The sequence below is a fragment of the Dipodomys spectabilis genome, unplaced genomic scaffold (assembly GCF_019054845.1).
Source record: "Dipodomys spectabilis isolate Male_0828 unplaced genomic scaffold, ASM1905484v1 ptg000329l, whole genome shotgun sequence".
Taxonomy (NCBI): domain Eukaryota; kingdom Metazoa; phylum Chordata; class Mammalia; order Rodentia; family Heteromyidae; genus Dipodomys; species Dipodomys spectabilis.
This window is the reverse complement of record NW_024871006.1, coordinates 1,799,118-1,813,281: the sequence shown is the minus strand read 5'-3', so window position 1 is coordinate 1,813,281 and position 14,164 is coordinate 1,799,118. Positions and strand designations below refer to the sequence as shown.

The window sequence follows — 14,164 nt, the reverse complement described above, 5'->3', positions numbered from 1 at the left end:
GTGGGACAATGGGACAAGAGATTTAATTGAGATGGTTTTAGTCTGTTTTTCTTAAGGCACATAGGAGTAAGTTAATTTTGGTTAACACATTTTAAGCAAAATGCTGACAAACTTGGGAAATACTCAATGGTGAATCCCAAGTAAGTTCTAGAAGTGTATTGGAAGACTAAAGGAATAGGCTGTTTGGTTAGGAGAACACTCAAGAGAATTGGGAATTTCTTTTATTTTTAAACTTAAGTCTGTGTTCTTAGGATGCTTGTTTGGTCTCTGTGACAATAATCCTAATAAGCCACAGGCCTCAGTTCCTCCTCTGAGTCAGGAACTGCTCTAAAAACGTGCTTTTAGCCTCTTTCCATCTTCATAATGCTCTGTGAGGCAATTGCCAGTATTTTATTGTTCTCATATTCTAGTGGTACAAATGGAAGCCCATCTAGTTAGGTAATGCAGTAGGTCACACCCAATGAGTAGGTATTAGATAAGAACCTGAGCCATAACTATGTTCTCTCTCTCTCTCTCTCTCTCTCTCTCTCCCTCCCTCCCTTTCCTTCCATCCCTCTCCCTTCTCCCCCCCCCCCCACCCCTCCATGGGTCATGGGCTTTGAACTCAGGGCATGGGCACTGTCCCTGAGCTTTTTTTGCTCAGGATTGGTACTCTTAACATTTTGAGCCATAGCACCCATTTTGGTTTTCTAGTGGCCAAATGGAGATGCATCTCATGGACACTTTTTTGCCTGGGCTGGCTTTGAAATACGATCCTCAGATCTCAGCCTCTTGAGTAGCTAGGATTATTGGCATGAGCCACCTCCATCCTGCCTAACCCCTGCTCTTAACTGCACTGAATGTATTCAGTGTCCAGGGGCAGAAATTGAGCTTGTGTGTAGATGATAGATGGTATTGTGAGAAATAGTTTGAATTGTTTCAAAGTTGTTCTTATTACAGGATGAGTTGTTCTTATTACAGTTAGTTGTATTGTGAGAAGGAAATCCCTCAGTGTGAGCATGGTAAAGTATCTGTGGGGCATGTTGTGATGCTGGGAGTTTGTGGGGCTGTCCCATTGACAAGGTCACTTCCAGATCAAGATTCTATGCCTTTCTTGTTTGCTAGGTTACTGTCCCAGCGCCACACTTGACAAAGGTTTGACTTTTCGACACAACTGATTTCTGTGGTTCCAGGGCTGACTTCCCTTACACATCTGTGTAGCTGCGTTTTCTTGGCTATCTACCTATTCAATTTCTCATCTACTCTCGGTTACCATGCAGATTTAAATGTGACCATTTTTTTTTATCATTTCTTCTTTTTCTTAAATATAAATAGAGAATCTCACTAGCAAAGCTAGTCGCCCAGCTCTTGCTTCTCATTCCAAGATGAGGTGATTCCAGAAGCTGTGAGCACTTGTAGTATAGATAAGACTACACATACAAGTCTTAAAATTTTGGATTCACTGGATTGTGTGAAGAAGAAAGTAGTGTTACTATTGAGCAACATTCATATAAAAACTGAGAGACTCTCCTGGTTTATAAAATGCAAAATGCATGTGAATTTTTAAGAAAAAAATCAGACATTGCAAAAACTTTCAGCATACACAAGCTGTTTTGGCTTGGCCCTCAGATGCTCCTGGAAAGTAATCTCTATTTTTACTGCTGCTATGAGGCACATTAGTGGAAACTTTCAGAAGCATTTACCTAGTAAATCCTCACATTTCATGATGAAAGAATTGCCATTTAGAGGAAATGCACAATTTGTGAGATAATAAGCCTCAGTTTCCTTCTCCATTTTTAATTTTTGAGTCCCTCCCAGAAAGCATTGTGGCAGGAACAGTAAAGAAGTAGGAAAAAGCAAAGTAGTACTTAAAATAGTGTAGCCAAAAGGCAAGCATACATAAAGTATGCAGATGTGAAACAAAAAACATCAAACACATGAGATAAATACACAAATATCCTGTCAAGCCCAAGCTTTCATCAAGATTTCCTGTTTCTTTCCTGTATAACCCAATGGAACAAAAAGATAATTCTAATTGTCTTTTCATAAATCTCATTCATGTTACAAACAACCAACCAACCAGGCATGCTACGATTTCCTGAACTATGAAACTTTTTTTTGGCAATCCCTTCATATCATTTTTAATTGTATTCTTTATATCTTTTCTTTTTACAAAGCCTATGAAGAGAAATGAAGTTTAACAGATAAACAAGTAGTCAAAATTCTCCATAAAGAATAAATGTTAATTTTCAGTGATGATAAAAATACTCAATACAAGATGTTATGTCAAAACACGAACTTTACAACTTTGGCAGGGGAGCGAGGGAGAGGGGAAGGAATGGGAAGGGGAAACAAAGGAGGAGGCAACAAAGCTTGATAAGAAATGTACTCATGGGGCTGGGAAGGTGGCTCAGTGGTAGAGCGCTTGCCTTGCATGCATGAGGCCCTGGGTTCGATTCCTCAGCACCACATAAGCAAAAAGAAAAAAGCCGGAAGTGGTGCTGTGGCTCAAGTGGCAGAGCACTAGCCTTGAGCTGAAGAGCTAAGGGACAGCGCCCAGGCCCAGAGTTCAGGCCCCACGACCGGACCCAAAAAAAAAAAAAAAAAAAAAGAAATGTACTCATTACCTTGCTCATGTAATTGTAACCCCTCTGTATAGTATTTTCACAATAAAAAAAAAGAGAAAAAAAATACTCCAGCACAAACCTCTTACAAATGCCCATTATTTGAAACAAAATATTGTAGTAGCAAAGACAGTGGCAGAGACAATAGAGTACTTATGCAAGATAAGCAAAAGTGGGAAATTTTAGCACTAGTTGAGATATTTGAAAAGCAGATAGCGCATGTTTCCTAGTTCTCTCCTTTGTATATAAGTCTCTAAAATTAGACAATTTAGTGTACATTGGATAAGGAAACAGAAAGCAAGAGAGAGGAAATTGGGAAGAAACTTAATGGCATGTAGTCTTGTAAAGGTGGGGACATGTGGGCATGTCTTTATACATGAAGATACTGGCAAGGAGAGGAGGGGCAGAGAGCCTCTGCTTCAACTTGTGAGGGGGAAGGGGAACACAGTGCACAGACATTTGTATATCTTCCATAGCTATGAAGACCTTCTTTTTTTTCAAAGTGGATTAACTAGAATGTATTGTCAATGTCCAGTTAATAACATCAATATTGTATATATCTACATTGGATATAATAAGTGAATATCATTTGATAAAAAGCTATGTATTTTGAAATATTGGACTTTTTATTGTAAAAATACCATACAGAGGGGTTACAATTCTTATCACGCATTGTTACCTCCTCCTTTGTTTCCCCTTCCCATCCCTTCCTATCTGCCCCCTGTCCCCCTACACCCCCCCCAGCGCCAAAGTTGTAGCTTGTTTTTCGACATAACATCTTGTATATCTCATTGTTGCAATGTGTCCACCTGCATCCCTATATAAACAATTTGTTTTTTTCCTTCCCCTCCCCAAATTATACCAACATCAAATACAGTGAAAACAGGGGTTATACCATGGGGGAGGGTCATACAAAGCAACAAAGAAATCATCTTATAAATATGTTAGAAACAACAAGAAAGAAAAAACATTTGAATCCTTATCTTGGGGTTCATTTCACCTAACATCACCTTATCTGACCATTTCTGCTTGTCTCAGACATATACTAGTTATTGCAAATAAGGGAAATCATGGGACCTATATTTCTTTGGGCCTGGTTTACTTGCCCCATTTGTTATAAAGACCTTTTTACTGCTGAAGATTTCCTTTATGAGATAGAAAGCAAGCTCCTTTGCTGTATTAGGGGAACTATATGAACAGCAGAGGTAATGAAAAATTATTACTAGTTTGTCACATGATGATCTGACTAAATGAACTGGCAATATCTCTCTTCGGTATTGATGTCGAGATGTAGTTAATGCGTATGAATTTATGGATTTCTCTAAAATCTCAAAATATATTTCATGTGATTTATTGATTACTGGACATGTATAATTTCTTGTACACCCAGTAGAATGTTTTTACTCTGTCTTGTTCTTCTCATCTTTTAATTCTTTGGAAAAAAATCTATTTGCTTGACTTTCCTTTTTCAATTTATTTTCAGTGCTAGGGTTTGAACCCAGAGCCTCATGCATGCTGGGTAAGTGTTCTACCACTGTTCTACATCCCCGGACCCTCCAATTTATAATAATCTGTAATCCTTAACTCCATACCATTCATTCTTCTCCTAAGTTCTTAATCTAATGACTCCCAAAGCATCTTTTAATTATTCAGTTGTTACCAGTCACACATTGGTCTGATAGACTTTAAGTATCCTGTTCTTTGTTGTTAGCTGAAAATGCCAGAATCACAGTCACAGGCAATAAAGCTCCAGGCTTGGGACATTAGTTCAGACAAAGTGTTAAGAGCTTGAAGTCACCGAATGGACATTGATTCTTAGTGAAAGGAGCCTCTTCTTCCTTTTATGGTGGAAAGAAAGAAGCTAGGATTATTATGTAGTTTAAATAAGTGGCACATTTATTTATAGTGGAATTTATTGAGTAAAGATGAGGCAGTTCTTTTTAGTGACTGTAGTATGAAGATATAAAATATATTGCCTTCTCCACTCATTAATGCATATTTATAGTTCATATGCTTTGTATTAAAAACTGTTTCAGATGCTTAGAAGTTTTCTCTTTCAAAATACATTGTCAGAAAAGGCGAAGTAGTGTTCATTGTATTGAAAAAAACAAAGCAGCGTAAAGTTTCTGAGAATGAAAGGACTATTACATATAAGGTTGATTTTATAAGGTGTTATTTTAGATAAGCTGTCAATGGCAAACTTTACTGAATTGTGATACAGGAATTAAGATTTGAAGTAGGTGAGGACAACATACAAAACCTGAAGTGAGGAAGGAGCATTCAAGGCAGAGAAAGTAATATGCTCAACAGTAGGAATTGTTTGTTGTGTTGCTAGAGTAAAGTGAGCTAGTGGTTGAGCTCCTAGTGGTAAGAGCTGAGGTCACACACAACAGATCATATTAAGTGCTACAGACTATGGAGGGGAGATTGGCTTTCATTCAGAATGTAATGAGAATTCATGGGAGCACTGAAGAAAGACTTAATTTGTATTTTAGAAAGATCTCTCTTGCTGCTATGTGGGATATCATCTGTGCTCAAAGTTGGAGAGGAAGCAGAGAAGCTAGTGTAGAGACAATTTTCAAATCTGTTAAGTCCTACCATGGCTGGGAGTGGTAAGGTTAATGGTATGAGGACAGATTTGGTACATATTCGCTGACAGGACTTGTCAATGGATATGAAATGTTGTATGAGGCAATACAGGAGTTCAGATGAAATTTAGAAGAAACAATTCTAGCTGAGCCATCAGATGCTTGTTGGTACTAGACACAGAAACATTGATAAAGAGAGTAGCAAGAAGTCCTAAGTCTAAGCTCAGAGGCAAGCCAACAGTTAGATGTGGGAAAAGTGTAGCAAGCCACAAAAAAGGCTAAGAATGTCCAGGAAGTAAGGTTAAAGGAAAAACTAAGAAAGTGTGATTTCAGATGTGCCACAGTGAATGTTTCAGGAAGGAGAAAATGAGTAATAATTTGGTTTTCTTGTGGCCATGAGGACTATTAGGTTAAGAATAATCATTTGATTTCACAAGGATGTTTCTAGCCATCTGCTATAAGATATTTAGTGGAACTATGGCAGAATTTAGGAACAAAGTCTGAATGATATGTTTAAAAATGGAGTGAAATTGAGTCACCTCAATAAAGATAGAAATGTTGAAATAAAGATAGAAATGTCAAAATGATCAAACTGAAATTCTGGAAATGAAAAAGTTCCGTAATAAAAACTCAGTTTAAAGTGTCACCAATAAAATTGACCAAGTAGAAAGTATTATGTCAACGTTTGAAGGCAAGGTAGATGAGTTAGAACATTGAGATAGCAATAAAAGGGAAAAACTTAAAGTATAAAAAGAATATGTAAAAACTTTGGAACATCATTAAAAGACCAATATTGATGAACTTGTGTCATCATTGTGAGTGAAATAAACCAATCTCAAAAAACAAAATATCATATTTTTTTCACTCATGTTTTCAATCTAGGCCTAAGATGATGATGATGATGATGATGATGATGATGATGATGATGATGAGATGCGATGCTATGATATGAGTTGAAAGTGGAAACCATAAGAAGGGGGAAAAGACTGGGAAATGAAGATTGAAATACGGTTTTAAATGAGTATAACATAATGAAACCCATAAAATAGTGCTAAAAAGGGGGTGGATAATAGGATAACTCTGACTAAATTTACAAAGAATCCACAAAAACAGGTGAATGAGGGCTAGGAAGGTGACTCAGTGGTAGAGTGCTTGCTTTGTATGCATGAGATACTGGGTTCAATTCCTCAGCACCACATAAGCAGAAAAAGCAAGAAGTGGCTCTATGGCTCAAGTAGTAGAGCACTATCCTTGAGCTGAAGAGCTAAGGGACAGTGCCCAGTCTGAGTTCAGGCCCCATGACTGACAAAAACAGAAACAAAAATAAAAACAAGACAGGTGAATGAAATAAAAGATAGAGAGTAAACTTATTAAATGTACGATGTATGCAGCTATAGATATATAACAATTAGCCTCCTTTGTACTGTATGCTAATGTTTTATAAAAGACCAAATGTATCAATCACAGGGATAGAAAGAAGTAATATACAAACTGTAGACAAATAAAGCCTAGTCCGAAGTCTTAGGAATGAAGTGGTCATCTAGGCACACTGGAAGTTTTTGGAACACTAGACAAAACCAGAAAAGAACCTCTCCACGTCCTTTTATAGGTACAGAAGCTATTAAAAGAACGGAAATAATGGAATGATATGCTTTCAAGCCCTGAAAAACAAACAAAATAAAATATGCCAAGGTAGATTACTATATCCAGCAAAGCTATCCATCGTTATTGAGAGAGAAATACAAAACCCTCCATGATAAACAAAAGCTAAAGGAATGAATGATCACTAAGCCAGCATTGCAGCAGATTCTTAAAGCAATCTGGCACACAGAAGATGAAAATAAACACAACCATGAAGAAAGCAAAAGACTAATCTCACTAAATGAATAGAAAAACAATTTAGGAATAGGAAAGCATCAAACATTACAGACAATAAAATGAAAGGAATGAATACTTTATTATACTTTTTAATAGTAATTCTGAAAGTTAGTGTCTTAATTTTCTAATTATGGAACCCAAATTGATGGGATTACAAAAAACAAAATCCAACTATTTGTTGCCTACAAGAAACGTACCGCACAAGCAGAAAAGACATTGGCTTTAAATGAAAGAACAGAAAAAGATCTTCTAGGCAAATAGAACCAGAAAGCTAGCACGAATATCTACACTTATATCTGACAAAGACTTTGAACCAAAATAAGTCAAAAAATAAGTTCCCTTTATATTGATAAAAGAAAACATTCCGCTAAGAGGATATAGTAATTGAAAACATGCAGCAAAAGTTTCACACACCAAATACTACTGGATATAAAAACATAGATGATTCAGACAAAAGAAAAAAGCAACAAAGAAAATGCACAATTAAATGGACAATTAAATTAAATGTAGATCAAGAAGACGCCAGATGTCTGTGGAGTATTCTACCTAGTATGTGCAAACATACACAATCTTCTCAGCAGTCCATAGAACTCTCTCCAAAATAGATCATATTTTAGGACCTAAAGAGAGTCTTTAAAAATACAAGAAAATTAAGTGACTTCTTATATTTTTACCTGGCCACAATGTAATAAAAATAGAGATAAAAATCAATGTAAACTTACACATGAAGATACAATACACATTTGAATAATCAAAAGGTAATTGGAGAAATAAGAGCTTGGGGCGAGGGATTAAAAAATACCTAGGAGCAAATGAAAATGAAAAAACATAACATAATGAAAGCAGTTCTCAGAAAGTTAAAGCTATTGGTATTAAAAAATCAAAGACATCTCAAATAATTAAGTTAACAATATATCTTAGGGTCTTAGAAAAGCTAAAAGAAGCCAAGCACAATTAGTAGGAGGGAAGAAATGTTAAAGATCACAGCTAAATCAAATGAAGTGGAAACCATGAGAAAATTATAGAAAAAATCAATAAAATAATTATTTACGGGGGGGGGGGTTGGAAGGTAAGGAGGGAAGGGATGGTAGGGAAAAAACAAAGGAGGGGGTAACAATGCTCAATAGGAAATATATTCATTTCCATACTCAGGTAACTGTAACCCCTCTGTACAGTATCTTTACAATAACAATATTAAAATAAACAATTATTTGGTTCTTTGAAAGAAAAAAGATTGACAAATCTTTAGCCAAACTAACCAAAGACAGAGAAGACAAATTAATAAAATAAGAGATGAAAAATGTGACTGAAATCTAGAGAATCATGCAATATTTTGGAAAACCTAAACTCCAATATGTTAGAAAGTATAGGAGAAATGAATATATTTTTAGAAACAAATCACCTACCACAGTTGAATCAAGAAGATACAAATAATTTAGATCAATAGTGAGCAATGAGATTGAAAAGCTAATTAAAACCACTCCCAACAAAAAAAGCCTAGCACTGGATGTATTCACTGCTATAATTCTACCATGCTATACACCAAAAACATGTTGAAAAAGAAATAAAAAGAGTGATCCAATTCCCAATGACCTAAAAAAAATTACCTAGGATAAACTCAATCAAAGATGTTAAAGACCTTAAAACTAAAGCATTGAAGAAAGAATTGTATAAGATATCAGGAGATATAAAGATCTCCAGGATTCATAGATCTCATAATAAATATTGTTTAAATGGCTATAAAGTAATACACAAACTCAGTGCTGTCCTCAGTTAAGTTACATGGGTATTATTCACAGAAATAGAAAAAAAAAATCTTGAATGTCCTATAGAAGAATTAAAGACCTTGAATAGCCAAAACAATCCAACACACACACACACACACACACACACACACACACTGGCACATAGAACAGTTGGTCCAAAAATAAGCCCAAGAATATAATTCTATCTTACTCTGTATAAAGGTTCCCAAAGCATATGTGCAAAAAAGCCCGCTTACCAGCTATTGCTGGGAAAACCAGATATTCTCTTGTAGAAGTACTAAAACTAGATCCTTATCTTTCACCTTGTAAATAACAAACTTGAAACAAACAAAAGAGTTTAGTGTAAGACATAAAGCTACTTGAAACTACTACAGGAAAACCTTGGGAGGACATTTCAAGGACAGGCCAAGTACTTTCTAAGATTCCAGTACCTTATGAAATAAGACGAGAGTGTATCAAACTAAAAAGTTTCTACAAAGCAAAAGAAACAACAAAACAAAGGAAAGACTTCAGGATGAGAGAAAATCTTTACCAGCTATTCATTCATCTGATAGGGGATAAGATCTAGAACATGTTTTTTAAAAAACTCAAAAAAAAAAAACCAACAAAAATAACAAAAAATCTAATAAATAAATGGGATCTCAATTAAGCAGACACTTTTTAACTCAAGTACAAATGCATAACAAATGAATGTTATGTTTAACATCTTTAACAGCCAAAATTTGACTATCCATCAAGGAAAAAACCTAACAAATTTTGATGAGGATGTAGGCAAAAATAACTTCTTTACTTTTGCTGGAGATGTTCATTAGTCCAGGCACTATGGAAATCAGTATGGTAGTTTCTCAAAAAATAGTAGAACTCCTATTTCATCAGCCTTATCACTTCTGGTGTGCACCCAATAGAATGGAAGTCAGCTGACTGTATAGGTATCTATATACTCAAGTTTATCATAATACTATTTAAAATAACCAAATTATCAAATCAACCTAGGTGACATGAATAGGTGAATAGATTAAATATGTTATAGATACACATTAGAGTTTTACTCAGCCATTAAAAAAGTTAAAATTATGTTACTTGAAGGAAACTAAATGGAACTGTAGATCATCAAGTTATTGAAATAAGCCAATGCCACAAAATCAAGTATTGCATGTTTCCTCTCATTGATGGAAGTTTTGGGAAAACAGTACAAAGCAAAACAAATCATGGTCATGAAAGTAAAATGGGAACTACTAAGGATGTGAAAAGGAAAGAATTTATGTGAAGGAAAGAGGAGGCAGAAGAAAGTAATAGGACAGATTATATGCATGTTTGGAAATGTCATGATGAAATCTCTTATTACAATTTCATATATAATAATAATAAAAGATATGCACAGAACAGTTGGGCTTATGATCTGAACTCTGCCATTTATCTAGAGAAGATACCTTAGCAGAGGTCCTGACAGTTAGGAACCCTCAGTTGAGATAAACAAGGGGCTACAGCATTCAGAAGTTAGTCCAGTGCTAGACTAAACAGATAACTCTCAGCCATCTTGTTTACAATGGATTCACCAATATGGAATGAATAAATAAATGTGAACAGGAGCAAGGTAAGAGAAGCCTTCAAATTACTCAGGCTAGAAATATACTATTACTAAGTAATAAAATGATGCAGCATCATTAGTAATGATCTTACATCTAGTCCTAGGCACATGTCTTTTGGGGAGGAAAATTCTATAATTCTTTAGCTGTAATTACAGGTCATTTGGTAACTTGTAAAATATTTTACATTCTGTCCATTTTAGATCAGGTTAATTCTCCCCCTCCTTTCTTTTTTTTTTTTGAGGCTTTGGAAAATCTCAGTAGAACTTTCTGCCTTCCATTTCTTTCAGTGAATGTGAAATGATCTTGACTAAAGTTTTAAATTTATTATTATGATAAGTTATAGTATAACAATATATAAGTTGGTAGTAGCAATAATATGATGTCCATAAACTAAAAATCACCCAGTTCAATAATTCATATATTTGAGCTACCTAAAAATAATAAAATTGAAAATTCTTTTGTTGAGGTTAACATTGTAGTGGGTGAAATCATAGGATAATATATACATATTTATTATAATAATCAAAGAACTCTTTACTACTTAGTAGATTATATATTAGAAGAAATTTTAGTGTTCTTTTTCTGTATAAAATGGAGGGAAATTCTTTAAATTTTAAATAAAGTGACTAGAATACATCGTTTGTGTTAGTTGCAAAATACATATTTCTATATTGTTTATACTTTTTTTTTCTGGTAAGAGTAGACCATAATATAAGAATTAGCATACTTTTTTTCTTCTAAAGTAGCATAGTGTACTTTTCAGTGGTTTGGTAATTTGTTGGTTATTTTCCAACTCTTAAGAAAAATCACACTAAGGAAATGCTTTGAAACCTAGGTTCTAAATCAAGTTTAATTTATATTTTGATTCTTTATTTGCAATTAGGGGATAAGAATTTCAAATTAACTACTGAGATTTTGTACAGCTGGCACGGCAGGAGAAATGAATGCTATAGCTTTAAGATAAGGTAGTCTGGTGATGCACTGCACAAAACAAGATCGATTTGGAGCAGGCTCCTACTGTTAGCTTTTTTGAAGATGGATTCTCACGCCGAAAATAACACAACATATTTTAGATAACAGCAGTTTTTCCCCCTGAAATCCACCAAAACTGAAGAAAAATCCAAGTGACTGTTCTTAGCAGCTGTGTGGCCTGGAGTTCACTGGGGAAGCTGGCTTCCTGCAGTCCCCTATTCATCACCTGCTTCAAAGACAGCCTGGCTGGCTATAGTTTGCAGGCCAGGTAGGGTGCCATTGTGCAGTCTGGGAGGATTAGTATCAAAGCTGCGGCAACCAGGCCCTTGGTCTCCGGCTGCCATTCAGTCTAGCAGGGAGAGGCTAAGACTGGCCAAGGTCACAGTCTCCAGTGTGGAGTGGACTGGGAAAGGATCCTGAGAATAGAATGCTTTTTATGAAATCATGGCGCAGGCTTGCAGCACAGCAGGTGCCCTTCTGGAAGACATAACATCTGTTTATATTGGTCTACCGTAGCTGACAACGAGATAATAGAGCTTTGAAATTTATCATTTTATTTTTTAAAAGACAACTGTATATACAATAATCCAGATGCGTATTTAGCTCAGATCTTTCACTTGAAAATCATAAAGAAAACTGACCGATTTAATTGCTGCTTTTTACATGTATGTATTAAGCAAAAAGCAGTGCATGCTGAGTATTAACCGTTTACAACCATTGCTGATCAGTAATACCCGAATTCTTGGGGAGGAAATAACGTAGCATTCAACATAATTTTTTTTCAGGGTTCAGACATGTGTGTCAACAGATTGCAAGAGAATTTCCTGAATATGTCCAACTGTCTTGAATATTAGGAGATTTGGATAAAAATCCCCCTCCCCCCCATCGAATGAGGGTATTTCAAGGGTGAGGTAATAATGACGCAAAAATAACATTTTCAACTTAGACAAATTAAAGAAAAATTAAGCTGTACATGAGTTGTCATGACGACAAGGATGTTCTGTTGATGAACTGTCCTCCTCATTGTCCAATCAGATAGTAGAGCTGAAGCTGGAGCATGAACAGGAGAAGACGCACCTATTACAGCAGCATAACGCAGAGAAGGATAGCCTAGTCCGAGACCATGAACGGGAAATTGAAAACCTGGAGAAACAGCTTCGCGCTGCCAATATGGAGCACGAAAAGCAAATTCAAGAGTTCAAGAAGCGAGATGCACAGGTAATTATCAATAATATTTGATAAAACGGGAATCTATTTTTTAAAAAGTCATCAGCGTTTAGTGTTTTCTTATTCTTGTTGATGCACGCTGTTTGATCATTTGTAAAACTGATATAAAATGTGATTTTTTTGTTTTCTCCCCACACCCCACTCCCCATTTTGGAGATGAATAAAGGCTTTAACTAGAGAAACCACAGGTAGCCAGATTAAAAATCCCATGGCGCGCTATAACTTGGCCCCTTTTTTATAATCTTGTCTCAGTTCCTTTCATGATTTTTTTTAAGGTATCTGCCCCTTACCCCTCCCTTCAGCCTTAGAAAATCCCTAAGAATATATCAGCCTCTCTCCTTGCTTTTTGTTTTAATCTCTGTAGGTAATCAAGCAGCTGTTTAATATTGCTTTTCCTTCCTAGTGTTGCTTTTTGTCATGAGACTATATTTGATTAGATCACTCAGATGGTAATTGATAAAAATGATTCCAGAGAAGGGCTATTTCCCATCATGTCTGTTGCTTTTTCCTGCATGCACGTACACATGCCTCCTAGCTTCCATCTCTGTAGTCCCTGTTGGAAGCCATTTGGCAGAATAACCCCCAGCTGTGGTAGCATTTGACTCTTCAAACTTATGGATGAAATGTGCACTGTCAGCATGGAAAATTATCTTTATAAATTTCAGATGAAAAAAAAATCTTATTGGGTATGTGTCTTTGTGGTATAAAACATTCTTTAGGGTATGTATAATCAAGGGCCTTTAGTCTATCCTCTTGAGATTGCTGTGAAATTTTATTAAATGAACATTTAAGAGCAATTGACAACAATAAAAAGATAATTTTCTTTTCTAATAAAACCATATCATATACTAATTCTAAATACTCTTTTCCCATTGAAATCTCACCATACTAACCACACCACAGATAAGCTTCTTCCCCTATTAATCCTTCTTTCTAAAAATAATATAATTTCCAAACAGCAAAATAAATTTTCTATTAAGCTATGTGTTTAAACAATTATAAATATGTAGATGTAAAAATAGTGCTAATTGAATACGATGTTAATTATTTTAGTGGAGAGCGGGTGGCGGTAAAGCAAAGAGTGGGAGTTATTGGTTATTTTTCATTTGACCTTGGATTGTCTTTTATTTTTGAGGAATAACTGGTGCAATATGAATATGCTCAGTATAGCATTTTCTTTGTCATGATATGCATTTATAGGAAAAATATTTTCTGATTGTTTTATGGTGGTCTGCTTAAACAATGGTCATTGTAGTGGTCGTCATGATACTGGAATAGTCAAGTCGTTCCTGTTAAATCAACATTCATCATACTTTTGCCATCAACTTCATGAGAGCAATTAAAAATGATATGTTTTTCTTTTAGCTTCCAGCCATAAAATATTTTCAAACTCTTAGGTTTTCCTGCAGACATGATGGTAAAGCCTACCATTGTCTTTCCACCATAATGGAGGTGGGATCTGAGAGAGTATTGGATCTGTTTACATAATAAAATCAAATAAAAGGATGCAATAGCATTCATTAGTTTACCTAACTTTCCAT

General features: G+C 35.3%; 1 protein-coding gene across 2 annotated transcripts in view; it reads left to right on the top strand.

Moving 5' to 3' along the window:
- The window catches only part of Cep112 (centrosomal protein 112), a 344,883-nt gene that overhangs the window by 152,005 nt on the left and 178,714 nt on the right, over positions 1 to 14,164 (top strand). For both annotated transcript variants that reach the window (XM_042665492.1, XM_042665493.1), the window contains one exon: positions 12,432 to 12,614. In XM_042665492.1, coding sequence (XP_042521426.1) covers positions 12,432 to 12,614 — 183 coding nt within the window. The remainder of the gene's footprint in view (positions 1 to 12,431; positions 12,615 to 14,164) is intronic.